A 27,708-nucleotide genomic window follows, 5' to 3' on the forward strand; every position below is an offset into this window, starting at 1 on the left:
CATAAAGGCTGGTCTGGAAATCCTAACCTCAAGCAATCCTCCTGCCTTGGCCTCCCAAAATGCTGGGATTACAGCATGAACCACCTCATCTGGCCTAAAAATCACTTTTCTAAGCAACTTTTAGATGACAGTATTTTACAACACAGCCTGGATCCAGTGTTGACAGTGACAATCTCAAAAGCCCCCTAGGTGGAGCTGTTGTCCCTTGGTGAAGATTCGAGGATTGCCAACAGTCCTTTCCAGGATTAATCCTACTTAGCCACAGAAAGCCATTTCAGCAGTGGTGAAGCCCAAGGCCTCCAAGCCTGGAGCTCTATCTTACAGAAAGAAAGAAAAAAAAAAAAAAAAAGAAAGAAAGAAAAGAAAAAGAAAAAAGAAAGTCACTTTCCAAGTTCTGTGGGAAAAAGAGGTGAACGAAGTCCAGTTTGTGTCTTAAGAAGCTCACAAATGAGCAGGAAGATAGTGTATGCCCCTCACATCTCCATATGCACCCTCTGGCCTGCCCCAGAAGGCATCCCAGAGCAGGGACAAGCTTGGTTCTGCAGCTTTACTCTTACTACAAGGTCTTTATAAAACTGCGAACAGCACCACTTACCTCAAGATGAAATCCTTTACCCAGTGTTCAGCAGATGAACCCCCCACTAAATCTTAGGCATCATTACCATGATTATTTGACTAGCTGCACACACAGTAGTACTCAGTGTGATGACCATGAGCACCCTGTGGGCAGGATATGAACACACAGCCGGTGTGGTCCACAAGCTGCTAAGTGAACTGGATAGGTGGAGTGAGAATGGGGGAGGGGAGGTCAGCTCCATGAGGGGATGAGGTCCCGGAGGGCAGATCTGAGTCAGGAGGAATGCTGACAGGCCAGCTACCTAGTGATCGGAGTAGGCTCAGGTGAAGGCTGGGTGTGTGAAGCACCACAGATACAGGGGTGCTGTTTGGGTTCCTCCTGCCTGTGTGTGGCCCAGCACTAACCTGCATCCCCAGGCCTCTGCTGGTTAAAAGGCCTTTATCGTATAACTAAGAGCTCTGGCTCTTGAGGGGGAGGGAGAGGCTTCTTAACTGCTTAGGCAGAAGGTCATAGGAGATGCACAGGGCCCCACTGCCAAGCACTGGAAATAGGGGGGTGTATAATCCATGGTCCCAACCATAAAAGTGCATACAATGATAGTTCCCAGTGGACTAAGGAGGATAGAGAATTCCAGGAAGTGAAATTTGGGTAGGCTCTTAAATAACTGAAGTATGAAAAATAAGGTCAAGAAATTCAAAGAGGGCCGGGAGCAGTGGCTCACGCCTGTAATCCCAGCACTTTGGGAGGCCAAGGTGGGCAGACTGCTTGAGCCCAGGAGTTGAGACCAGCCTGGGCAACATGGCAGAACCCCATCTCTACCAAAAAAATTACAAAAATCAGCCAGGTGTGGTGGCACATGCCTGTAGTTCCAGCTACTTGGGAGGCTGAAGTGGGAGGACTGCTGAACATGGGAGGCAGAGGTTGCAGTAAGGCGAGATCACACCACTGCACTCCAGCCTGGGTGACAGAGCAAGATCTTGTCTCAAAAAAAAAAAAAAAAAAAAAAAGAAGAAGAAAAAGAAAAGAAAGGAAATTCAGAGGGTAAAGTACCTAAACAAAGATGGAGATGGCTATGGAACAGTTGGGGAGCATTGCACAAATCAGTTTGGTGAGAAATCGGCTAAATTAGTGGCTGGTGAGATTGGAGAGGGAGGAACAGAAGATGCACATGTCAAGCCAAGGGAAAGGGCAGGCTGGACTATGTGAATCATGTTCTGAAAAAGTTCATCTCAAAGAAGTGGGCACTGCTACACACTGATTTCAAGAAATGTAAGCACTGCAGAATAACCTTTCCAGATCACTCCCTTCATAAACCTATATATGGTCCCAAGAACTCAGCAAACTGGCGCAAGATTCCAGAAATGAAATAGTCATGTTCTCCACCAGGCCCACCACATCACCTCACCGTTCTCGGAGGAATGTGCAGCAGGCGTCTTTGATGCTCTGCAGCTGCAGGAAGCTCGCCCCCATCAGCAATGACTGGACATTTTGCTGGTCAATGGCAAGGTTGCCATTGTAAGCAAAGTTGATCAGAGCCTCCAGGGCACTAGAGGAAAGAGGGAAAGCTGTGAGATGCTCTTCAGAGACAAGTCTTGGCCCACAGGAGACTCAGGCCCTAACTGAACTGACAATACTTAGCCCAGGCCCTTCGAGAATCTAATGGAGTAACTACTTCACCACAGCCTAAAACTCATTCTACCAAGTTGTCTTCATTGCCCTACAGAAAATTTTGAAAAAGAGAACACAATCACCTACAATTTCACTACTGAAAAAGTCAACACTGGTTATTTTTCTACATTCATATTTAGTCCCTGATTGCCTACATGCATGAATTATATGGATATAACCAAAAACATATATCAAGCCCTTTCCCATGTTGCTACACTACCTTCATGTTTATTGTTTTTAGTGGCTGCTATATAATATTTCAACATGCAAATATGCTATCATTTATTTCCTTTATTGGTAAGCATAATAGCTATTACCATCTTATTGCTGTTAGAACGTTTTTGAATTATTTCTTTGGGGTAAATTTCTAGAATGAGATTTCTAACATTTTTTCTGCTTTCAATTCACACTGAAAATGAAATCAAAATTCCATCTACAGGGCCGTAGGTGTTCTGGTCCCTCTCCATCTGTCTGTCCTCCTCACCTCCACTTTCTCCTTTTCTCACTTGATTCCAACATTCTGAACATATTCTTACTTCAGGGCCTTTGCAATGACTCCTCCCTGTTTGGAGGACTCTTCCCCCAGATAGCTCACTCCCTCACTTCAATTAAGATGTCTCAGCTCAAATGCCACCCCATGACAGGGGCATTCCCTGATCACCCCAAAATAGCACAGACTCCACCATCCTTCACTAGCCTTTACTCTGCTTCACTTTTCTCATATCACTTTCACTCCTAGCCATACCATGCATGTATTTGGTGACTGCCAAATCACTACTAGAAAGCTGGTAGAGGCAGGGCACGGTGGCTCACGCCTGTAATTCCAGCACTGTGGGAGGCTGAGGGAGGCGGATCACCTGAGGTCAGGAGTTCAAGACCAATCTAGCCAACATGGCAAAACCCTGTGCCTACTAAAAACACAAAAATTAGCCGGGCGAGGTGGCATGCACCTGTAGTCCCAGCTACTTGAGAGACTGAGGGAGGAGAATCGCTTGAACCCAGGAGGTGGAGGTTGTTGCAGTGAACGGAGGTCATGTCATTGCATTCTAGCCTGGGCAACAGAGTGAGACTCCATCTCAAAAAAAAAAAAAAAAAAAGGCAGGTGCCTGTAATCCCAGCTACTCATGGGAGGCTGAGGCAGTAGAATCGCTTGAACCTGGGAAGTGGAGGTTGCAGTGAGCCCAGACCGCACCACTGCACTCCAGCCTGGGTGCCAAGAGTCTGACTCCATCCCCCGCTGCAAAAAAATAAAAATAAAAAAACGAAAGTTGGCAGAATGAGAAGAGGTGCTGTTTTCTCACTGTTATACCTCAGATACATGATAGAGCTATGCTCATCATGGATGTTCAGGCAATCTCTGTTAAATGAAGCCCCTGGACTATTCATGGGATGAGCATGCCTCCTTCAGACACACACTTCAGAGAAGAGGAGGGCACAACTGCCCTTGGACACCTTACTTCTATGTCTTTCCTCATAAGTAACTGGCCTAAGATTTCTTTTTTTTTCTTTTCTTTTTTTTTTTTGAGACGGAGTCTCGCTGTATTGCCCAGGCTGGAGTGCAGTGGCCTCACTGCAAGCTCCACCTCCCAGGTTTACGCCATTCTCCTGCCTCAGCCTCCCAAGTAGCTGGGACTACAGGCGCCCGCCACCTCGCCCGGCTAGTTTTTTGTATTTTTTTTTTAGTAGAGACGGGGTTTCACCGTGTTAGCCAGGATGGTCTCGATCTGCTGACCTCGTGATCCACCCGTCTCGGCCTCCCAGAGTGCTGGGATTACAGGCTTGAGCCACCGTGCCCGGTCTAGATTTCTTTCTTTCTTTTTTAAGAGTCAAGGTCTCACTCTGTTGACCAGGCTGGAGTGTAGTGGTGTGATCACAGCTCGCTGCAGCCTTGACCTCCTCGGCTCACCTCCCACCTCAGCTTTCTAAGTAGCTGAGACTACAGGTGTGCACCACCGCGCCCGGCCAATTAAAAAAAATTTTTTTATACAGATGTGGTCTATGTTGTCTAAGCTGGTCTTGAACTCCTGGCCTCAAGTAATCCCCCCACCTTGACCTCCCAAATTGTTGGGATTTCAGGCGTGAGTCACCTTGCCTGGCCTGACCTGACTTGAGATTTCTACTTTGCCATAGGTATATAAATCCTCTTCCGGTATCGGGGCAGATCACCTTCGATCATCCAGAGGGTAACACACAGTCTCCTAGCTCTTTTCTCCCTAGTTGTCACCACTGTCAGATTAAGAGGTTGGGCAATAACTGACTTCCAGCTAAGGGGATAACCTTGGGCTTGATCTCCCTTGAGCTTCAATTTTCTGAACCATGAAATAACCATAAAATCTGCCACCTTCTAGACCTGTGTTGTCCAATATAGTAGCCATCAGCCACATGTGACTATTTAACTTTAAAATTAAATTGATTAAAATTAAGCAAAATTTAAAATTCAATTTTTCAGTCCCACTAGTCATATTTCAAGTGCTCAACAGCCATCTGTGGCTAGTGTCTACCATTTTGGGCAGTACAAATAGAAAGAACATTCGCATCACTGCAGAAACCTCCAGTGGACAACACTGTTCTAGGCTGATAAGAAGGGATGTGAATGGAGACACTTATTTAAAGAACTATTTTGTCAGCTAAAAAGACTAGCCCAGAAAAGTGCAGAGAATAATATATTACCACTCTTAAACCCAGCCCCATTAAATGTATTTCTCTTATAGTAGGGTAAAAACAGCATCAAAACTCCCACCATTTTAACCCTATCTCAGACCACTGGCTGAGGTTCTAATCTGCTTATTAATCACTTACTATTTGTCTGGAGCTAGGCTATTAGACACTGTGTCCTGCTGCAGGTGCTCAACGGAACCGTGCACAGGCTGAAACTGCACCTGGAAAGCAGCCTGCGAAATCTAATGGTGGGATTCAGTACCTTGGGTCCATTCCTTGCATTACAATCTCATCCTGCTTGCACTCCATCATGTCATTTGTAAACATAGCATGGAAATATGGGATTGAGGCTGCTAAGACGATCCGGTGAGCACTGAATTTGTGGTCCCCAATCTGTGGGCAAAGTAAAATACAAAGACAGATATTGAGGAACGCAAAAAAAAAAAAAAAAAAAGAACCCACCCCCCTCCGCAGCGTACCCCACTGCCCATTGCAACGGTGTTGAGGGCATCCCAGGGCATGGAGGCCAAGGCTTAGCATGATGCCTGAAGTATTTTAAATGCAATATACTCAGTTACAGTAGAAGAATGTAAACAACACATTTTAATGAAGTGTTAAAATAGCTAAAAAATTTAAGCCTGAATGTTTCATGTAATCATTTTTACTTATATGGTAGTCTCCAATGCACCTCTTTCAGCTACTCCACCAACTCAAATACCTGATTCCTGTAACACTTTATCCCAACCTCAGGCAGACGGACTAGACAAACAGTCCAAGAATGCTGGTGCTCCTAACAGTATGCTCCTCAAGAAGAGTAAATATGTAGTGATGGGGCCGGGGGGCGGTGGGGGCATGAGAAGATACACTGGTGTTGTGGACTGGCTGCTGCTCTGTGTGGTTAGCAGGGACAGAGGCCAACTCTTCTTCCAATAAGTGTCAAATCCTCACTGACGCACCCTTAGCCTGAGGAATTCCATAAAGTGTTTTCCAACTATCTGTCAAAAGGCTCTTCCCTTCAATAAGCCATTTATAGCTCCAAGCTATATAAATATTTTCACTTAAGAACTTTCTGTTCTCCAGGAAGAACAAAACAGTCCCTTTTTCCTTTTCATCAGGTTCCACATCAGTGAAATGCCAGAGAATCTCACTATCTGATGCTCTTCTCTTTGTGTCATGTTTATCCAAGGATTCGAGGTTGGAAGATCGAATCCTTGGATAAACAGGCGTGAGCCACTGCACCAGCCTCTACTCAAATTTCTTAAAGTTGTTCTATGAGGTTTATTACAAAAGAAAAAAACAACAACTAGCAGTCTCTGTTTTCTTGATTCCTTGCCCCTGATTCCTACTCACAGGGGCAACCTCTTGCTTCTAGGACTTTTCTCCATCTTTCTAAATAATATGCTTATATATTACTTGTTGATTTTTCACTTTGAGTTATTCCCTGTGGTACCCAACCTCTAAATAGCTCCCAGTAAACACTGACTCTTGGTATTCACACCCTTGTGTGGTCCCCTCCCACAACATGTCAGGGTTGGTCTATGTGACCAACAGAATATAGCAGAAGTGATGTTGGTATGTCACATTCAAAGCTAGGTCATAAAAGGCACTGAACTTCTTCTTACCCTGTTCTGGATCACTTGCTCTAAGAGAAGCTAAATAACATATCCTTAAGAGAGGCCCATATGAAGAGGACTAAAGCCTTCTATGGCTACCTGAGTGAGCTTGGAAGAACATCCTCCAGCTCCAGTCAAGCCTTCAGATGACAGCAACTTTGTGAGAAATGTCTAAGCTGCTTCTGAACTCCTGGCCCGCAGAAACTGTAAGATAATAAATACTTGTTTTAAGTCACTAAATTTTGGGCTGGGCGCAGGGTGGTCATGCCTGTAATCCCAGCACTTTGGGAGGCCAAGGAAGATGGATCACTTGAGGGTGGATCAGGAGTTTGAGAGCAGCTTGGGCAACATGGTGAAACCCTGTCTCTACAATAAATACAAAAATTAGCTGGGCATGGTGGTGCATGCCTGTAATCCCAGTTACTTGGGTCACTGACACAGGAGAGTCGCTTGAACCTGGGAGGCAGAAGCTGCAGTGAGCCAAGATCGTGCCACTGCACTCCTGCCTGGGCTGGAGTCTCAAAAACAAAAAAGTCACAAATTTTGGAATACTTTGTTACGCAGCAAAAGATAACTATTATATTACTAATCTAATTCCTATTATGGAAGATTAAGAATTTGTCCTGATACCTTTCTTCATGTACTACCCCATACACTCTCCTTATCTTTCCAATATAATTAGGTCAAATTTTGGTTAAATTAATATGAAGAGTTGCATTAAGTCTATGTAAATGTTATTTGTAGCCAAGCCATGCTGTATACTGTGAGTATATTTCCTTTTTGTATAATTTTTCTTTTCCCTGGAGCATAAGTACTCTATCAGTTGTTTAAGTTGTCTGTTTCTTGAGACATTATCTACTGGAACTCTTCCTGGGAATTCTGTTTCCCTCACCTATATTGACATCCCCATTTCCTGAACCCCACTTAGTCCTCTTTCTTATTTATTCACTTGTTCTGGTAGAAAGCGTCTTCTAGGCTGGGCGTGGTGGCTCACACCTGTAATCTCAGCACTTTGTGAGCCCGAGGCAGGTGGATCACCTGAGGTCAGGAGTTCAAGACCAGCTTGGCCAACATGGTGAAACCCCATCTCTACTAAAAATGCAAAACATTAGCCTGGTGTGGTGGCAGGCGCCTGTAGTACCAGGTACTTGAGGTGCTGAGGCAGGAGAATCGCTTGAATGTGGGAGGTGGAGGTTGCAGTGAGCCGAGATGACACCTTTGTACTCCAGCCTGGGCAAGAAGAATAACATTCCATCTCAAACAAATAAAAATGTGTCTTCTAGCAGAGCTTCATAAGAAGGGGTCTATGAACAATGTCTGAAAATATCTTTACTACCCTCAAGCTTAGATAATAATTTAGTTGGTTAAAAAATTCAAAGTTTAGATTTTTTTCCTGTCAAAAGTTTGAAAGTATTGCTCCATTGTCTTCTAGTTCTTTGTTTTTAGAGATGGGGTCTTACTCTGTCCCCCAGGCTGGACTTGAATTCCTGAGCTCAAGCAATCCTCCTGCCTCAGTCTCCTGAATAGTTGAGACTACAGGCATGCTAGTGTGCATCTGGCTATGTTAAAAAAAAAAAAAGTATATATGTGTGTGTGTGTGTGTGTGTGTATTTGTACAGACAGGTCCTGCTTTGTTGCTCAGGCTGTTCTCGAACTCCTGGCTTCAAGCAATCCTCCCATCTCAGCCTCTCAAAGTGCTGGGATTATAGGTGTGAGTCACCATACCTGGCCTAGTTTGTTGTTATTGAGATATCGAATGCTATTTTGAATCCTAACTCTAAGCATGTACCTGTGCTCTCCAGAAGCCTTTAGGATTTTCTCTTTATTCTTATAGTTCTAAAATTTCACAGTGTTGTATCTTGGCATTGGTTTTCTTTTATTGTGCTGTATCAATCTACAGACATTATTTCAGTTCTGGAAAAATCTCTTCACACTATTTCTTTGATAATTTCCTCCCTTCTATTGTAATTTTTTCTCCTCAGAAATTTCTATTAGTTATGTATTAGATTTCTTGGAATAATCCTCTAATTTTCTTATTGTTCTTCCCTACTTTCCATCTCTTTCATTTGGTCTATCAGTGAGGAAACTTCTTCAACCCTATCTTACAATCTTTCTGTGTTGTAGGTTTTTATATTGGCTATCATATTTTTAATTTTCTAGAGGTCTTGTTTTCAAAAGCTTCCTTTTTAAAAGAATCTTATTCATCTTTCATGAATGCAATATTTTCTCAAATCTCTCCTGAGATACACAGTTACAACTTTTTTTTCTTCTTTATCTCTGCTTTTACTGTTTCCTGAGATATTTTCTCTTTCAATTGTTTTGATCTCTGTCTTCTATGTTAGAGGTTTTCTTTAAATGTCTGGTGACACTTGGCTAGGGGGTAGGATTGTCGATTTGTGGGCTTCACATTAGGGTGATCAGGCAAGAATCAGCCATTTGATTGAGGACCCCTGGAAGTAGTCAGTATCTTTAGGACTTTTTCTCTGGAGTTAATTTTATCAGAGCAGTATCTTCCAATCTCTTGCAGGGAAATATCTGTCAGCCTATAGATATTCTGGAAACTGGGTGTAAGAGGGGGATGGTTCTACCATACACTACTGATAACTCGTATCTTAAAGCCCTTATTTTCAGTTTTGCTCCATATTGCACCCCTCTCCTATGCTTGGTGTGCCTGATGCGGAGCCTCTGGTTCAGTATCTAAGACTAAATTTCCTACCTCCTGAGAGAGTGGCGGGGGGAGGGGTGCAGGCATCTAATTGCCTTTCATATAGACTTCCAAGTAATCTTCCTGTTTTCAGTATTTGGTGTCTCCAATTCTGGAACTATTCCAGGGTTCTACATTAGAAATCCTCTTCCTTCTCAGTTTCTCCCCCTGGGAGGCACTTTCAGTTCCTCTGGCCCACTAAGTCTTCCACACATACTCTCTGGCTTTAATATTCCATTGATTTCTCATTTGCTGATATGTCTTTCCCTCTTACTACTATTTTAATGGGGTTATGGAGGGGAATGAAAGTTAAGTGTGTGTTCAATTGGCTGTGTTTAACTGCTGTGCATTTATTTTTCATCTAGAAAATAAACAGAAGACAAAAGAACAAGCTGTATGTGCACCAACAGCGTGACCTGGTTTCAAAAAGAAAGAAAGAAAGGGGAAAAAAAACCAGCTACAGAGAAGATAGGTCATTCTTGGGATATGTTAGCCTGATTACATTTGAGTTCTGTATTCAGCTAAGGTGAACAACAAATTGGACCTTGTCTAGATGAGGAAGACCAAGATGGGCAAGAGTATGAAAGCTACATCTTATAAGGAATAGCTAAAGGATAGTCTGGAAAAGATAATTTAGGAGGAACATGATGGTTGTCATCAAATCCTAGAAGGGCTATCACATGGATTAGGGCAGATCTAGAAAATTACAGAAAGGCAGATTTTCGTTTATTATAAAGAATAAGAGCTAAGAATACTTAGGAGGGTCCTGGACTGGTTTTAAAACTATTAAGTGACTACTTAGAGACCTTCCAATTCTACAATCCTGTGGTACTACATTTTTGTGAAAAGCTTTTAAAAACCCAAACACTGTATTTGTAATCTCAGTTTTTACATGTCTTGTTTTTTTGCTGGGCACAGTGGCTTATGCCTGTAATCCCAGCTCTTTGGGATGCTAAGGTGGGAAGGTTTCCTGAGGCAGGGAGTTTTCAAGACAAGCCTGGGCAACACAGCAAGACCCCATCTCTACAAAAAACTAGCCAGGCATGGTGGTGCATGTTTGGGAAGATGGTTTGAGTCCAGGAGTTCAAGGTTGCAGTGAGCTATAATCGTCACTGCACTCCAGCCTGGGCAACAGAGCAAGAGAATGTCTCAAAAAATAAAAAATAAAATAAAATGTCACTTTAAAAAAAAATGAGAGGATCATTTATTGAGCTCCTTTTGTATGCCATGGACTATGCCAAGTACCCATTCTGCACATTTTCTTATTTCAGTCCTCACAGCAACCCTCTGCAGCAGGCAGGTACTATGAATCATGTTCTATAGATGAGAAAACCAAGATTTGGAAGTTAAGCAGCTCACCCAAAGTCAAGTAGCTATTATGTGAAGAGAGGGAATTATGCTTAGGTTGTTACTGGTGGAATTGGAGAGGGACCTAATACATAGCATACCTTCTCTCAGCTTGAGTTTTCAGTCAATTGATAAAAAAATTAAAAGTAAAAAACCTACACATATCATAAAACTACATAGAATTAAATATACATATACACAGAATGAATAAAAGTAAAACTGAAGAAATCTGAATAAGACTAATGAATTATACCAATGTTAATATTCTAGTTGCAATATTGTACTTCCAGTCCCTCTGGCTTAATAGTTTTGCAAGATATTACCACGGGAGAAACTGGGCAAAAGGAACAAATTGTGAGCATGGTAGTTCACGCCTGTAATCCCAGCACTTTGGGAGGCTGAGGTGGGAGGACTGCCTGGGTCTAGAAGTTTCAGACCAGTCTGGGCAATATGGCAAGACCATGTTTTTACAAAAAATAAAATAAAATAAATTAGCTGTGTGTAGTGGTATACACTTGTAGTCCCAGCTACTCAGGCAGCTGACACAGGAGGATTGCTTGAGCCTGGGAGTTCAAGGTTACAGGAAGTTATGATCACACCATTGCACTCCAGCCTGGGCAGCAAAGTGAGATCCTATCTCTATTTAAAAAAGAAAAAATTAGGCTGGGCACGGTGGCTCACGCCTGTAATCCCAGTACTTTGGGAGGCCGAGGTGGGCGGATCATGAGGTCGGAAGATCGAGACCATCCTGGCTAACACAGTGAAACCCTGTCTCTACTAAAAATACAAAAAATTAGCCGGGCGAAGTGGTGGGCACCTGTAGTCCCAGCTATTCAGGAGTCTGAGGCAGGAGAATGGCGTGAACCCGGGAGGCAGAGCTTACAGTGAGCCGAGATCACGCCATTGCACTCCAGCCTGGATGACAGAGCGAGACTCCAGCTCAAAAAATAAAATAAATAAAATAAAATAAAACTATCAGGAAACCAGGGAACAGGCCTAAGGAAGAAATGCCAAGCTGACCAGGCCACTCTGTGGAGATAAGAGTATGAACTGGAGGGACAGGAGTGGCAGCTAGGAGCACAGCCAGGAGACCACTGCCTGGTCCAGAGAGAGAAGAGCGGAGCTTGGCCTGGATGGTGGCAGTGGGAAAGGAGAAAAGAAGTCAGACTCAGGAAAGATGCTGACCTTAGAACTGCTGTGATCTGGTGACTGACTAGATGTGGGAATGAGGGAAAAGAGGTGTCAAGATGACTTCCAGGTTACTGGTGTGATCTGGCATGTGCAGGTGGCATATACTTAGATCAGGAACAACAGAGAAGGACAAAGTCAGGAGTAATGACCAAATAAAGTTTTGGACAAGCTGACACTGAGTGCCTGGGAGGCATCTAAACAGAGACTATGTAGAAAGTGGATGGCCGAGTCTGGAATACAGAGATAAGTCTGGGCTCAAATAACACTTTTGGAAATAACCAGTGAAGACAGAAAAAAAGATCACTTAGGGAGAGAACTCGAAGTGTGAAGAGAAGAGGCTATAAGACAGCCTCGAAGAACTTCAACATCTAAAGATCACCTAGTAGAGGATGTATCAGCAAAGACACAGAAGGGAGCTACAGAAAGGAAATGAGAAGAGAAGCAGGGAGAGGTCTGGAGGTAGAAGAGAGTGTAGGTCCACCAGACAGGCAATGTGGCATGGAGACTGGATGGAATCAGAAGGTCCTCAACAGCTCTGCTACCTCAGACAGGGCTGCTCACACAAATTCTGTTCCCTACCACAGGCAGGTGGGGCTCAGTATTCAAGCAGTAAAGCAGCCCGGCAAAATCTGAATTGGGAGTAATCTGAGACAGATGTTCCCAAAGAAAGCAAAAGATATACCCAGAGTAGATTTCTCTTTGATGGAAAACATTTTGATACTATTGTTCCTACCTTCAGGAGCTCACAATGAATATAAATAAAGCATTAAGAACAGTTAAGTGCTCAGCCTGCATGGACAGAATGCCCTTGGGATCAGTGGGGTTAAGACCAAGCTTTAATGCAGTCACAAAGAACGCTTAAAGTGCATGGTAAGTAGTAATTCATAATTTTTATTGAGGCACATATTTGAAACATAAAGGCCATGAAGCTGGAGGGTAAGAATAAGTCTATAAAATGGAGAAGCAGTAGGGATGAATTAATCCCTAAAAAAATATTAAAAGAATAAGGTACGCAGAACTGCCCTATCAGATGTCAACACTTATTATAAAGCGATAAAAATTAGGAAATTGTGGTACTGAAACAAACAGACTAATTGAATAGAATAAGCAGTCAGAAATACATCCCATATATATGTAAACTTGATAAATGATAGAAATGGCATTGCAGATAATATGGAAAAGAGAGTCCACTTAATAAATGGTGTTGGGACAACTAGTTATCCACATGGAAAAAAAATCAAATTGAATTCCTGCTTCACATCACACTCCAAAATCAATTCCAGATAGAAAAAAGCCTTAATGGCCAGGTGCAGTGGCTCACGCCTATAATCCCAACACTTTGGGAAGCCGAGGTGGGAGGACTGCCTGAGCCCAGGAGTTTGGGATTGGCCTGGGCAACATGGCAAGACCTTGTCTCTATTTTTTTTTTATAAAATACAAAAAAAGAAGAAAAAAAATCTTAAGCATTAAAGGCAAGACTTCAAAATGTTGGAGAAAATATGGTAGGTCTTTTTGACCTTGAGATTAGGATTTCTTAAACAAGAATTCAAAAAGCATTAACCTTAAGAGAGAAGACTTCAATATTTGACTACAGTAAGATTAAGAACTTCTGTCCAAGCCAGGTATGGTGGCTCACGCCTGTAATCCCAGCACTTTGGGAGGCTGAGGTAGGCAGATCACTTGAGGTCGGGAGTTCAAGACCAGCTTGGCCAACATGGTGAAATCCCGTCTCTACCAAAAATATAAAAAATTAGCCGGGTGTGGTGGCATGCACCTGTAATCCCAGCTACTTGGGAGGCTGAAGCAGGAGAATCGCTTGAACCCGGGAGGCTAAGGTTGCAGTGAGCCAGGATCTTGCCACTGCATTCCAGCCTGGGTGACAGAGCGAGACTCCATCTCAAAAAAAAAAAAAAAAGACAAGTTACAAGTGAGAAAAGATATTTGCAAACATCAAACCAACAAATAATTGGTATCCAGAGTACATAAAGGATTCCAATAAATCAACGAATCATAATTTGGAAAAAAAAAAAAGTGAGCTTAAGACTTACCTAAAAGTAGGCATTTCATAGACAATGAAACAGAATGGTCCAAAACAAAGGAAAAGATGATCAATCTCAGTAATAATCAGGGAAATACGAGCATCACAATGAGATACAATTTCATATCCAGGAGAAGTCCAATTAGGAAGTCCAATTAGAAGGTATTATTATACCCAAAGCTGCTGATGATGTGGATGGACAGAAGAGCTCTTAAGCACGCTAGAATGTATGTAAATTTATACAATTTCCACTTTGAAAAATAATGCCAATACTAACATGATCATGAAAAGTTGAACACGCACATACTCAATGACCTAGCAATTTAACTCCTAGCTATATACTTTAGATGCATATGCTCCAGAAAATATGTAATAAAATGTTTACATAACTAGTCAGAACAGCAGAAAACTAAACAAAACAAAAGCCAACCTAAATAACTATTGAGAGGAGAATCCTAATTTCTGATATTCATATAATGGAACATAATTCATCAGTGAAAAATGAATGAATTAAAAGCTACACACAACACAAAGTAAAATCCCCAAGGGCAGAAATCTGACCATGTCAAAAATTTTTCCTCTCTTACAATGATATGTACATTATGCAATATTTGATACATAGAAAACAATATCTGTAAATAAGGAAAATAAACTCATGAATCCATCAAAGGTCCAACATGCTTGGAAACAGTCTATAGGTCAAAGAGGAAGTCTCTAAAAAAGGAAGAGAAATTTAAAAATACATTGAATGAACGAAAATGAAAATACAATATATCTACAGCAGTGGTGAGATTATGACACTAAATGCTTACATTAGAAAAGTCTCCAGTGAATAATCCAAACTACCACTCCAAGGAATTAGAGAATAAACTCAAAGCAAGCAGAAGGAAGGAAATTAAAAGGAGCAGAAATCAATGAAATTAAAAACAGGAGAACAGTAAACTAATGAAACAAAAAGATGCTTCTTTGAAAATATCGAGGCCGGGCGCGGTGGCTCAAGCCTGTAATCCCAGCACTTTGGGAGGCCGAGACGGGCGGATCACGAGGTCAGGAGCTGTCTCTTATACACATCTAGATGTGTATAAGAGACAGGATCCGGCCACTGCACTCCAGCCTGGGTGACAGAGCGAGACTCCGTCTCAAAAAAAAAAAAAAAAAAAAGAAAATATCGATAAAATTGACAAAGACAGAAAAGACAAATCATGAATATAGGAATGAAACAGTCGATAATACTACAGACACTGAAATCATAAAAATGATAACAGGAGAATACTATGAACAACTCTACACATAAATTTGACAGCTGATGAAATGGAACAATTTCTTGAAAATGACAACTTACGCAAGATGGGGGAATAATTGAAAAGCCTTGTAACTAACAAGAAAACTAAATCTGTAATTTTAAAATGCTTGAAAAAGAAATCTACAGGTTCAGATGGTTTCACTAGAGAATTCTATCAATTGTTTAAAATAGAATTAATACCAATTTTAAACAATCTCTTCCAGAAAATAGAAGATTAAGGGATAACTCCAAGTTCATTTTATGCACTATTACCCTAGCACCAAAACTAGACAGACAGTATAAAAAAAAAAATACAGACCGATATCCCTCATGAATATAGATGCAAAAATCCTTAACAAAATATCAGCAAACAGAAGTTAGCAATATATAAAAATAATTATATACCATGACCAAATAGGGTTTATTCTGGAGTAAGGCAGACTTAATATTTGAAAATAAATCTATGTAACCCAGTATATTAATAGACTCAAGAAAAAAGAAGAAAAAAGAAGTGATACGATCCTCTCCATGCAAAAAAAAAAAAAAAAAAACACTTGACAAAATTCAGCACCCATCCATGATAAAAATTCTCAGAACACTAGGAATTGAGGGGAACTTCCTCAACTTGATAAAGAACATCTACAAAAAACTTCTAGCATTCCAGAAAAACACTGAATGGTCGCCCCAAAGATGCTGAACATGGCAAGAATGTCCGCTCTTACCACTGCTATTTAACACACTCTTGGAAGTTCTAGCAAGCTCAGTAAGGCAACAAAATGAAATAAAAGGAATACAAATCAGAAAATAAGAAATAAAACTATCTCTATTTGCTGATGACATGGGGTTTTCTTTTTCCTTTTTCTTTGAAACAGGGTCTCCCTCTATCACCCAAGTTAAGAGTGCAGTGGACCAATCTTAGTTCACTACAACCTCCCCCTCCTTGGCTTATGCCATCCTCCCACCTCAGCCTCCTGAATAGTTGCAACTACAGGTGCACACCACCACACCCAGCTAATTTTTGTATTTTTTGTAGAGATGGGATTTCATCATGTTGCCCAAGCTGGTCTTGAACTTGTGAGCTCGAGCGATCTACCCGCCTCAGCCTCCCAAAGTGTTGGGATTACAAGTATGAGCCACGGTGCCCGGCCTGACATTATGGTTTATGTAGAAAATCCAAAGCAGTCTGAAAAAAAACAAATAACCCTAGAACTAATAAGTGAGTTCAGCAAAATTACAAGACACAAGATCAACATACAAAAATCAGTTGTGTTTTCCATATACCAGCAAGTAACACATGGAAACCAAAATTTAAAATAAATTTATATTTACAATCACTAAAAAAATTAAATACTTATGTGTAAATCTAACAGACCAATGTACAGGACTTGCGTGTCTTGCTCTGTTGCCCAGGCTAGAGTGCAGTGCTATAATCATAGCTCACTATCACCTCAAACTCCTGGGCTCATGTAATCCTCCTACCTCAGCCTCCCAAGTAGCTAGGACTACAAGATGTGCACCACCATGCCCAGCTAATTTTTTTATTTTGGAGACATGGAGTCTTGCTATGTCGCCCAGGCTAATCTCGAATTCTTGGCCTCAACTGATCCTCCCACCTTGGCCTCCCAAAGTGCTGGAATTACAGGCAAGATTGCTTTTATAGCTATAGATGGTATTATTCTAAAATTTATACGAAAGACAAAGGAACCTGAATAGCTAAAACAATTTCAAATGAGAAGAATAAAGTGTAAATGGCCAATAAGCACCTGAAAAGATGTTCAACATTGTTAGCCATCGTATGTGTGTATGTAGAGATAGGGGATATAAGGAAAATCTCTGTACCTTTCACTCCATTTTGCTGTGAAACTAAAACTGCTCTAAAAAAATAAAAGTTGAACTTTGGGAGGCTGAGGAGGGAGAATCACTTCAGGCTAGCAGTTCGAGACCAGACTGAGCAACATAGGATAGAGCTCATCTCTACAAAAATAAAAATAAAAATTAGTTGGGCATAGTGGCATGTGCCTGTAGTCCTAGCTACTCAGGAGGCTGAGGCAGGAGGATCACTTGAGCCCAGGAGTTTGAGGTTGCAGTGAGTTATGATCGTGCCACTGCACTCCAGCCTGGGTGACAGAGTGAGGCCATGTCTCAAAAAATAATGATGATAATAAAATAAATAAAAGTCCATTTAAAAAGGCAATGAAATTCTGGTCAGGCACAGTGGCTAATGTCTATAATCCCAAGATAGGAGTCCAAGACAGGAGAATTGCTTGAGCCCTGGAGTTAGAAGCTAGCCTAGGTGACAGAACGAGAGCTTACCTATAAAGCTGCTAAGCCCTGAGCCTTGAAGGAAAGGATGACAACAGCTGCCAGTCTTTTAGTTGTACAAGAAGATAAGGACAATGAAAACTTTTTCTGGATTGGTTCCTTTGATGTTTTGTCACTGAAGTCAGGAAGTGCCTTGCCAGTAAGGGATGGTCTTTTAAAGTTCTTTGATATTAGACAATGCCTATGGCCATCTGGAACCCCAAGAATTCAACTATGAAGGCATCAAAGTGGTCTACCTGCCCCCAAACACAATGTCTCTAATTCAGCCTTTAAATCAGGGTGTCACAGGACCTCTGAAGCTCATTACACACAGTACTCTAGGGAAAGGATTGTCAATGCTATGGAAGACAGCCCTGGCACAGAGAACATCATGAAAGTCTGGAAGGATTACAGCATGGAAGATGCCATCATTGTTATAGAAAAAGCTGTGAAAGCCATCAAGACTGAAACAGTAAGTTCCTGCTGGAGAAAGCTGTTCAGCTGTTGTGCATGACCTCACAGGATTTATGACATAGCCAATCATGGAAGAGATCGTGAATATGGTCAAAAGTTGAGGGGTGAAGAGTTTCAAGATACAGATCTTTGAGAAATTAAACAGCTAATTGATACTATATCTGAGGAATTAACAGAAGACAACTTGATAGAGATGAGAGCTCCCAAACCAGTGCTGGAAAACAAGGAAGATGTACAAGAAGCAGTGCCAGAAAACAAATTGACATTAGACAACTTGGCAAAAGAGTTTCAATTATTCAAGGTTTCTTTTATGACATGGACTCTTCTATGATACCAGCACTGAAACTAAAACAAATGGTGGAAAAAGAATTGGTACCATATAGAAAAGTTTTTGGAGAAATGAAAAAGCAAAAAGTGAGACAGAAATGACAATGTACAGTTGATCCTTGAACAACACAGGCTTGAACTGTGCAGGTCCACTTGTATACAGATTGTCTTCCGCCTCTGCCACCAGGGACAGCAAGACCAACCCTCATCCTTCCTCCTCCCAGACTACTCAATGTGAAGATGATGATGATGATGAAGACCTTTATGATGATCCACTTCCACTTAATGAACAGTAAATATATTTTCTCTTCCTTATTTATTTATTTATTTTTGAGACAGAATCTCGCTCTGTCGCCCAAGCTGGAATGCAGTGGTGCGATCTTGGCTCACTGCAACCTCTGCCTCCTGGGTTCAAGCGATTCTCCTGCCTCAGGCTTCCGAGTATCTGGGACTACAGGTGCGTGCCACCATACCCAGCTAATTTTTGTATTTTTAGTAGAGACGGGGTTTCACCATGTTGGCCAGGATGGTCTTGATCTCTTGACCTCATGATCTGCCCACTTCAGCCTCCCAAAGTGCTGGGATTACAAATGTGAGCTACCACGCCCAGCCGATGAGTTTTTAAATAACACTTTCTTTTATCTAATTTCCTTTATCATAAGAATACAGTATATAATACACATAACATACAAAATATGTGTTAATAAGCTGAGCACAAAGGTTCACACCTGTAATCCCACTGCTTTAGGTGGCTGAGGCAGAAGGATTGCTTGAGGCCAGGAGTTCAAGACTAGCCTGGGCATCATGGCAAGATCCCGTCTCTGCAAAAAATAAAAAACTCAGCTAGGTGTGGTAGTGGTAGGGTGCCCCTGGGGTCCCAACTGCTTGGGAGGCTGAGGTGAGAGAATTGCTTGAGCTTGGGAGGTCGAAGCTGCAGTGAGCTATGATCATACCACTGCACTTCCAGCCTGGATGACAGAGCAACATCCTATCTCAAAAAAAGAAAAAAAAGAAGAAGAAACAAAACAAAACAAAGTTAATTGACTGTTTATGTTATCTGTAAGGTTTCCTTCTAGTCAACAGTAGGCTATTAGTAATTATGATTTTGGGAAGTCATAAGTTGCACTTTGATTTCTGACAGGGGGCAGGGGTCAACATTCCAACTCCCACATTGTTCAAGGGTCAACTATATAGCCACAGTAAGACTGTGTCATATTGGTGAAGGAACAGGAACAAAGAACAATGGAACAGAATAGAGAACCCAGAGGTAACCTCACATAAGAATGGCTAGCTGCTTATTGACAAAGGTACAAAAGCATTTAGATGGAGAAAAGAGTTTCTTCAACTATCAATGGGGCTGGAGCAACTGGATGTCCATATGCAAAAAAAAAAAAAGAAAAAAAAGAACTTCAACCTATACTTCACACCTGAGGCAAAACTTAACTCAGAATGGACCAAAGATTTAAACATAAAACTTAAAACTATAAAACTTTTAGAATAAAATATAGCAGAAAATATTCAGGACTTAGGGCTTGGTGAAAAGTTCTCAGACATGAGACCAAAAGCACAAACCATTAAAAGAAAAAAAAAAAATTGGACTAAATCACAATGAAAAACTTTTGCTCTGTGAAAGAACCAGTTAAAATTAAAAGACAATCTACAGACTAAAAAATATATCTGCAAACTACATACCTGACAAAGATCTATCTGTATTTATAATATATAAAGAACTCTAAAAACTCAACGATAAAAAAACAAAAAGCAATCCAATGAGAAAACAGGAAAAAGACATGAAAAGATATTCCATTAAAAAGGATATACAGATGGCAAATAAACACATAAGAAGATGTCCAGCATCGTTACCCATTAGCAAAATGCAAATTAGAATCACAGTGAGGCCGGGTGCGAGGACTCACGACTGTAATCCCAGCACTTTGGGAGGTCAAGGTGGGTGGATCATCTGAGGTCAAGAGTTCAAGACCAGCCTGACCAACATGGCGAAACCCCCTCTCTACTAAAAATACAAAAATTAGCCAGGCATGGTGGCACATCCTGTAATCCTAGCTACCTGGGAGGCTGAGGCAGCTGGGAGACGGAGGTTGCAGTGAGCTGAGATTGCACCACTGCACTCCAGCCTGGGCAACAAGAGTGAAACTCTGTCTCAAAAAAAAAAAAAAAAGAATCACAATGAGATACCACTACTCATTTAACAGAATGGCTAAAATAAAAAACAGTGATCATATAAAATGCCACGCTGGGTGTAGTGGTTCATGCCTGTAACATGGTGGTTCATGCCTGTAACATGGTGGTTCACGCTTGTAATGCCAGCTGGTCTTGAGCCCAGGAGTTCAAGACCAGCTTGGGCAACATGGCAAAACCCATCTCTACTAAAAATAAAAATAAAGAGAATTTAAATATATATAATATATACACACATATATACACACATATACATATATACACACATATACGTATATACATATATACACATATACACACACATATATACACGCACACATATATGTATACACATATATACACACACACACATATATACACACACACACACACACACACATATATATATAAAATGCTGGTGAGGATGCAAAAGAATTGGGTCACCCATAGTAGTCAGGGTTTTCCAGAGAAATAGAACTAATGAGGAAGAGAGCGGGAAGGAGGAAAAGAGGGAGGTGGGGAAAGAGAGAAGGTGAGGGAAAAGAGTGGGAGGGGGAGAAGGGAAAAGGGGAAGACAGCGGGAGGGAAGAAGGGAATGGAGAAGGCAAAGAGGACAGGGAGTGAGACAGAGAGAGGGAGGAGGTACTGGGGAGAGAGAGAAACTTATTTTCATTTTAAGGAACTGGCTCATGTAATTGCGGGGGCTGGCAAATCCAAAATACACAGTGTGGGCCAGCAGTCTGGAGATTCAGATAAGATTTGATGTTAGTCTTAAGTCAGAAATCTGCAGGGCAGGTGAGCATGTAGGAAACTTAGGTAGGGTTTTTATCTTACAATCTTTTTTTTTTTTTTTGAGACACGGTATCACTCTGTCACACAGGCTGGAGTGCAGTGGTGCAGTCACGGCTCACTGCACCCTGGACCTCCCAGGCTCAATCAACCCTCCTGCCTCAGTCTTCTGAGTAGCTGGGACTATAGGCATGTGCCACAACATCTGGCTAATTTTTCTATATTTTGTGGAGACAGAGTCTCACTACATTGCCTGTGCTGGTCTCAAACTCCTAGGCTCAAGCAATCCTCTTACCTCAGCCTCCCAAAGTGCTGGGATCATAGGAGTGAGCCACTGTACCCAGCCTAGTTCGCAATCTTGAGGCAGAACCGCTTCTTCAGGGAAAGCTCAGTTTCTGCTCTTTAAGGCCTTACACTGACTGTATGAGGCCCACCCACACTATGGAAAGTAACTGACTTTACTGAAAGTCTACTAACTTATTATTTTAAAATGAGGTGGGGTCTCACTATGTTGCCCAAGTTGGCTTCAAACTCCTGGGCTCAAGCAATCCTTCCGCCCCAGCTTCCCAAGTAGCTGGGATTACAGGCATATACCACTACACTCAACTAAAGTCTACTAATTTAAATGTTAATCACATCTAAAAAGTACCTTCACAACAACATCTAGACTGGTGTTTGACCAAACTGGGCCTAGCCAAGAGGACACATAAAATTAACCACCACACTCATATATGTCAAAGGGAATGCAAAATGATATCGCTACTCTGGAAAACAGTTTGACAATTTCTTCTAAAACTAAAATACACAAACTGCATGACATAAAATTCTACTCTTGGGCATTTATTACAGAGAAATGAAAATAAGTTCACTCAAAATCCTGTACATGAATATTCATAGCAGCTTTATTCATAATACCTAAAAACTGAAAAATGTCCTTTGATGGTTGGAAATGGCTAAACAAATTATGGTACAATCGTATCATGGACTACTACTCAGAAATATGAAGGAAAAAATGATCAATATGCACAATAACTTGGATGGACCTCATGGACATTAGGCTGGGTGAAAAAAGGTCATGAACTCTACGATTTCATTTATATAACAATTTCAAAATGAGAGACAACAAATTCACGGTTGCCAGAGATTAGAGATGGTGGGTGGGAGGGGCTGGATGTGACTATAAAGGGTGGCACATGGAGATCTGCGTGGTTATGAACTAGCTCTGTATTGTGGAGGTCATTAGTAACTTTGACAAGAGCAAATGGTGGTGACATGATATAATTAACTTACCTATCCTTACTAAAACATGGACTCCACCAAGGGGGCAATCTTTGTATGTTTCATGTTTTCCGGAATAGTCAGAAATTAATATTCAGTATTTGTTGAATAAATGATGATTTGGAATGAGTCAACTCAACATATAATTGAGTCTGGTCATGTCAGTCTCCATTTTAGGGGGCTCCCTACTGCCTACAAGTCAGATCTAAACCCTAAACAGGTTTTTTTCTCTTTTTTTTTTTTAAAGACAGGGTCTCACTCTTGCCCAGGCTGCAGTGTAGTGACACAATCATAGCTCACTGCAGCCTTGAACTCCTAGGCTTAAGTGATCCTCCCAAGTAGCTGGGACTACAGGTGCATGCCAATGTGCCTGGCTAATTTTTTTATTTTTGGTAGAGATGGGGTCTCACTTTGTTGCCCAGGCTGGTCTTGAACTCCTGGATTTAAGGCATCCTCCTGCATCAGACTCCCAAACTGCTGGGATTATAGGTGTGAGCTGCTGCACCTGGCCCCCATCCAGTTTTATCCCCCACCATGACTCTCTTCTAAACTGTTGGCAATTCCCAGAAATTGTCTTGTTCCCTCAGGTAGGATTCTTATCCCCTCATTTTTATGCCCAGTGAAGGATTCCTCATCCTTGAAGATTCAGTGCAAATGTTCCCTCCTCTGAGGAGCCTCTGACTTTCAGGCAGTCAGCTCTCTCCTTCCTGTGGCACTTGGTACAAGCCTCCACTATAGCACACATTATATTGTCCTAATGAATATCTCCCCATCTAGGCTGAATATTCTTCCCAAAGAAAGGAAGGTTATATCCTAGTACTTAACACAGTGCCTCACACTCAGTTGTACTTAATGAATTCTAAAGCCTACTTCATCTAAAAATAGGCTTCATCTGAGATACAAACAAGTAACAACATTTCTGATGAATTTTACTACTTCTTTTTAACTGTTGACCTTCTGGCTTAGGACTGGCAGAGCTGGAAAAAAGTGGGAGCTCAAAGGTGGAAAAGCATGACCTTCTCATCTCATCTGAAAATTGGCTGAAGTAAAAGGCTCAAGAAAAAGATGGTGAGGCTTAGGGTCAATTTGTGGAGGGCTTGACTCCCAGGGTAACAGTGCATTCCCAGTCCTGAAGAAATAAACAGACCACACTAGCTACTTTGTGCGTTTCTAACAAGATGGCATATAAGGAAATGGAAGCGGGGGGATTCTTTCACCTTGAATGCTGACGGCCTGAATGTCAGCCTAGAATATGGGCAGAGAGACACAGGTTCATATAATACTACCACAAGCAGAAATGATGAGTCCTCATAAACTCTTCGGGTTAAGAAACTGATGGCGGCCGGGCGCGGTGGCTCAAACCTGTAATCCCAGCACTTTGGGAGGCCAAGACGGGCGGATCACAAGGTCAGAAGATCGAGACCATCCTGGCTAACCCGGTGAAACCCCATCTCTACTAAAAAATACAAAAAAAAAAAAACTAGCCGGGCGAGGTGGCGGGCGCCTGTAGTCCCAGCTACTTGGGAGGCTGAGGCAGGAGAATGGCATAAACCCGGGAGGCGGAGCTTGCAGTGAGCGGAGATCTGGCCACTGCACTCCAGCCTGGGCGACAGAGCGAGACTCGTCTCAAAAAAAAAAAAAAAAAAAAGAAACTGATGGCAAGTATAATAAAACATACTGGGCTCAGCCTGCAGTTTTCGATAGCATTTTAGAGCACACTCTTTGAACACTCTGTGATGGAGCTTTGGTCTCTCTGCTTCAGAGTGCCCCACTGGGTAGTGACACAGGAAGGGGGTGAGGAAGGAAGTAGTTGACCAGCTGACACTAAAAAAGGACTTGGGGCTCCAGTCCCATATAAACAGCTGGCTAAAACATTCAGGCTGCTTCCCACTTCTTCCAAACCCTCCCCCTACTTCCTACCACTCATATCCAGCAAGGTAGAATGGGAACAGAGGAAGGGAGACGAGCGGGCAGAGCCCTCAGGAACCACTGAACATGTAACTGTACCAACTTCAACTGATTTGCAGGTGTTTCTTAGCAGTCTAGACTCCTTACCATGAAAATTTAAGTTCACAGTCTGCACTCAACCTACGGCTCCAATCCCACCTTCCACCTTGCTCCTCTATGTCTTACTTATTTGAGAAACATGTAGGTGTACTTTCATGCCTGGGCCTCTGAACACTCTCCCCCGGCCTGGAATGCCTCTTTCCACTGTAACTGTCTGTCAAAGTCCTATTCATCTTGCAATGTACCAAATAAATACCATCATTTCCATGAAATAGTCACAAACCCTCAGAATTGTAAATATTGGCTACTCCTTCGATGTTCCCTTAGGCCTCTGGTGATGCCTATGCAGTTACAGAATTTATCAGACTCTGCCTTTTCCCATAATTATTAGTAATTGGTGTATCTCTATCTTCCACACTCATCTATAAATGTCAAAGACAGAGGCTGACTCCCATTCATAGCAGGGTGTCTCACGCACCTACACAGCACCAAGCACAGGTAAATGCATTTATATAGTATGTTGACTGAACAAGCATCTCAAACATAATGTCGGGGTCAGTTAGGGTAATTCAGTAAATACTTTTAAGTGCTTGAAACATGCTAAGAACTATACTAGGTAAGAGATGGCTCACGATTCAGGAGTTCAACATTTAGAGGGGAAGAAAAACACTCTACATCCTGTTCAGACCGGTAAGGGGAGTAGGACCAATGAGTGGCAGCAATGCTTCTCAAACTTTAATGTGCACAGGATGTAAGAAGCACCAGATTCTAGTTCAGTAGGTCTGAGGTGAGACCTGAAATTCTGCACTTCGAACACGCCCCCACCCAGGTGATGCTGATGCTATTAGTCCAATGACAACACTGAGTAACGAGGGGTTAAGGTGCAATGGAAAAGGGGGAGATGAACTACACCTGGAGGGATAGGAAAAGCCTGTCTTCAGAGAGATGGGACTTCACACAATCCCCCACTGTGATAGGGCAGAGCACAAGAAAGATGGCATGTGTCCCTCTGAGGAAAAAAAAACATGGAAGGGGCCGGGCACAGTGGCTACACAGCACTTTGTGAGGCCGAGGCGAGAGGATTGCTTGAGGCCAGGAGCTCGAGACCAGCCTGGGCAATAAAGCAAGACCCTATATCTACCAAAAAAAAAAAAAATTTTTTTTTTTAATTAACTGAGCGTGGTGGCACACACCTGTAATTCCAGCTACTTGGAAAGCTGAGGTGGGAAGATCACTTGAGCCCAGGAATTCGAGGTTATAATCAACTATCTTTGCACCGCTGCACCAGCCTGGGTAAGAGCGAGACCCTGAAGAAAGAAAAAGGAAGAGAGGAGAAAGAGAAAGGGAAAGGGAAAGCAAGGGAAGAAAGAAAAAGAAAGAAAGCAAAGGAAGAAAATATGGAAGCCTAAAGCATGGATAGGGCTCTGCTTGGCAGATGTGAGCAGATACGCCAAGCCAAAGGAACACTAAAGCAAAGGCCCAGAGGAGGGAGAACACAGTCACAGAGAGATGGCCAGCTGACACAAGAGGACACCATGGGAAAGTAGGGGAGAACAGCAGAGAGGGACCACGTCTGCAGGACTCTGAATATCAAGAATACAGCTGGAAGTCTTAGAGAAGTCAACCAGAATGGCTGTGAACAACAGAACATGCTTAAGCTTCTCCCTCTGACGTCCGAGACGGCTGTGACTGGCGGATTTCTATGAGCAGCTTAGAATAATCAGATTCCGTTAAATCAGCAGTTCTTTCCTAAATCCTACAGAAAACTAGCCACCACCTGCTGCTTCTGCATTCCCATTACCCCTCAGACACCTTGATTACGTAAAATGCTAAGCCATATACATGGAAAACACAAGCTTTCCCCAACATGAGGTAGGGGCACGTTACAACCACGGAGAGCTGAGCAGCTCTGCTAGACTCCCGGCTCCGCTGACAAGCTTCTAATCTCTGATTGTCACTGTGTGCAGAATAGAATTTCCTTGTGGGGAGGGGGGAAGGGGGAGGGATGGCATTGGGAGTTACACCTGATGTAAATGACGAGTTGATGGGTGCTGACGAGTTGATGGGTGCAGCATACCAACATGGCACATGTATGCATATGTAACAAACCTGCACGTTGTGCACACGTACCCTAGAACTTAAAGTATAATTAAAAAAAAAAAAAAAAGAATAAGCCAGAATTAGTCTTCTGACTCCAGCCATTATCATCTCTCCTAAATGGCAGAAGGGGAAAGTGCAAGCAAAATGCAGTGCTGTCTTCATGAACCACAGAATATGCATCCTAACTTTCTATACCTTAGGTATACCTCTAACACCCTGCCCTGATTCTTCATTCATAAATACACAATTATTGCTTGGTTTCATTCATTCATAATGTATTTACTGACCCATACCATACCATGCAAGGAACTGTGCTAGGCCTGGGGGGCTACTTCTCTGACCTCGTGTCCTTCCACTTTTCTCCTCAGTCACTCTGCCCTTACCATTCTGGCTTCTCGCTGTTTCCCCAAAACACCAAGTGTGCTCCTGCCTCAGGGCTCCATGCTTACTCTTCCCTCTGCCTTCAGATATCCTCCTGGATTGCTCCCTCACTTCATTTAGATCTCTATTCAGAGGCTGGCTCCTGCTTTACTTTTCTTCATGGCACTGATCACCACTGATCTTCCGTCTGTTTATTGTCTGCCACTCCCCCAGGATGTAAGCTCATACTCAAAAAGGCTTGGCCTACTCTGCTCACTGCTGCACCCTCAGCACCTAGAACCATGCTTGGCACATGGAAGGTGCTGACATACCTGCTCAGCATCCTGTTGAATGAAAGTGAAATGAGAAGCCACTCAGAGCAGAACAAGATCAGAATTAAGCCTGAGGAAAAACAATCTGTTAGTAGCCCAAGGCTCATGGGCTTATTCTCTAGAGGGTTGGTAAGAATTCTCTCAACATGCTAGTAAAGTTAAAGAAATCCTGGGTAGCCGGGCGCGGTGGCTCACGCCTGTAATCCCAGCACTTTGGGAGGCCAAGGCGGGCGGATCACAAGGTCAGGAGATCGAGACCACGGTGAAACCCTGTCTCTACTAAAAATACCAAAAATTAGCCAGGCGCGGTGGCGGGTGCCTGTAGTCCCAGCTACTCGGGAGGCTGAGGCAGGAGAATGGCGGGAACCCGAGAGGCAGAGCTTGCAGTGAGCCGAGATCGCGCCACTGCACTCCAGCCAGGGGGACAGAGCGAGACTCCGCCTCAAAAAAAAAAAAAAAAAAAAGAAATCCTGGGTTAGGTAAA

The 27,708-nt window shown here is 42.4% G+C and overlaps 1 protein-coding gene across 1 annotated transcript in view; it reads right to left on the reverse strand.

Moving 5' to 3' along the window:
• KLHL18 (kelch-like family member 18) overlaps positions 1-27,708 on the reverse strand; it is a 60,686-nt gene that overhangs the window by 21,826 nt on the left and 11,152 nt on the right. The window contains exons 2-3 of the mRNA XM_011981042.1: positions 5,166-5,296; positions 1,983-2,123 (exon numbers count right to left, since the gene is read on the reverse strand). Of these exons, the coding sequence (XP_011836432.1) occupies positions 1,983-2,123; positions 5,166-5,296 (272 nt within the window). The remainder of the gene's footprint in view (positions 1-1,982; positions 2,124-5,165; positions 5,297-27,708) is intronic.

The sequence above is a fragment of the Mandrillus leucophaeus genome, unplaced genomic scaffold (genome assembly GCF_000951045.1).
Source record: "Mandrillus leucophaeus isolate KB7577 unplaced genomic scaffold, Mleu.le_1.0 Scaffold22, whole genome shotgun sequence".
Lineage (NCBI taxonomy): Eukaryota > Metazoa > Chordata > Mammalia > Primates > Cercopithecidae > Mandrillus > Mandrillus leucophaeus.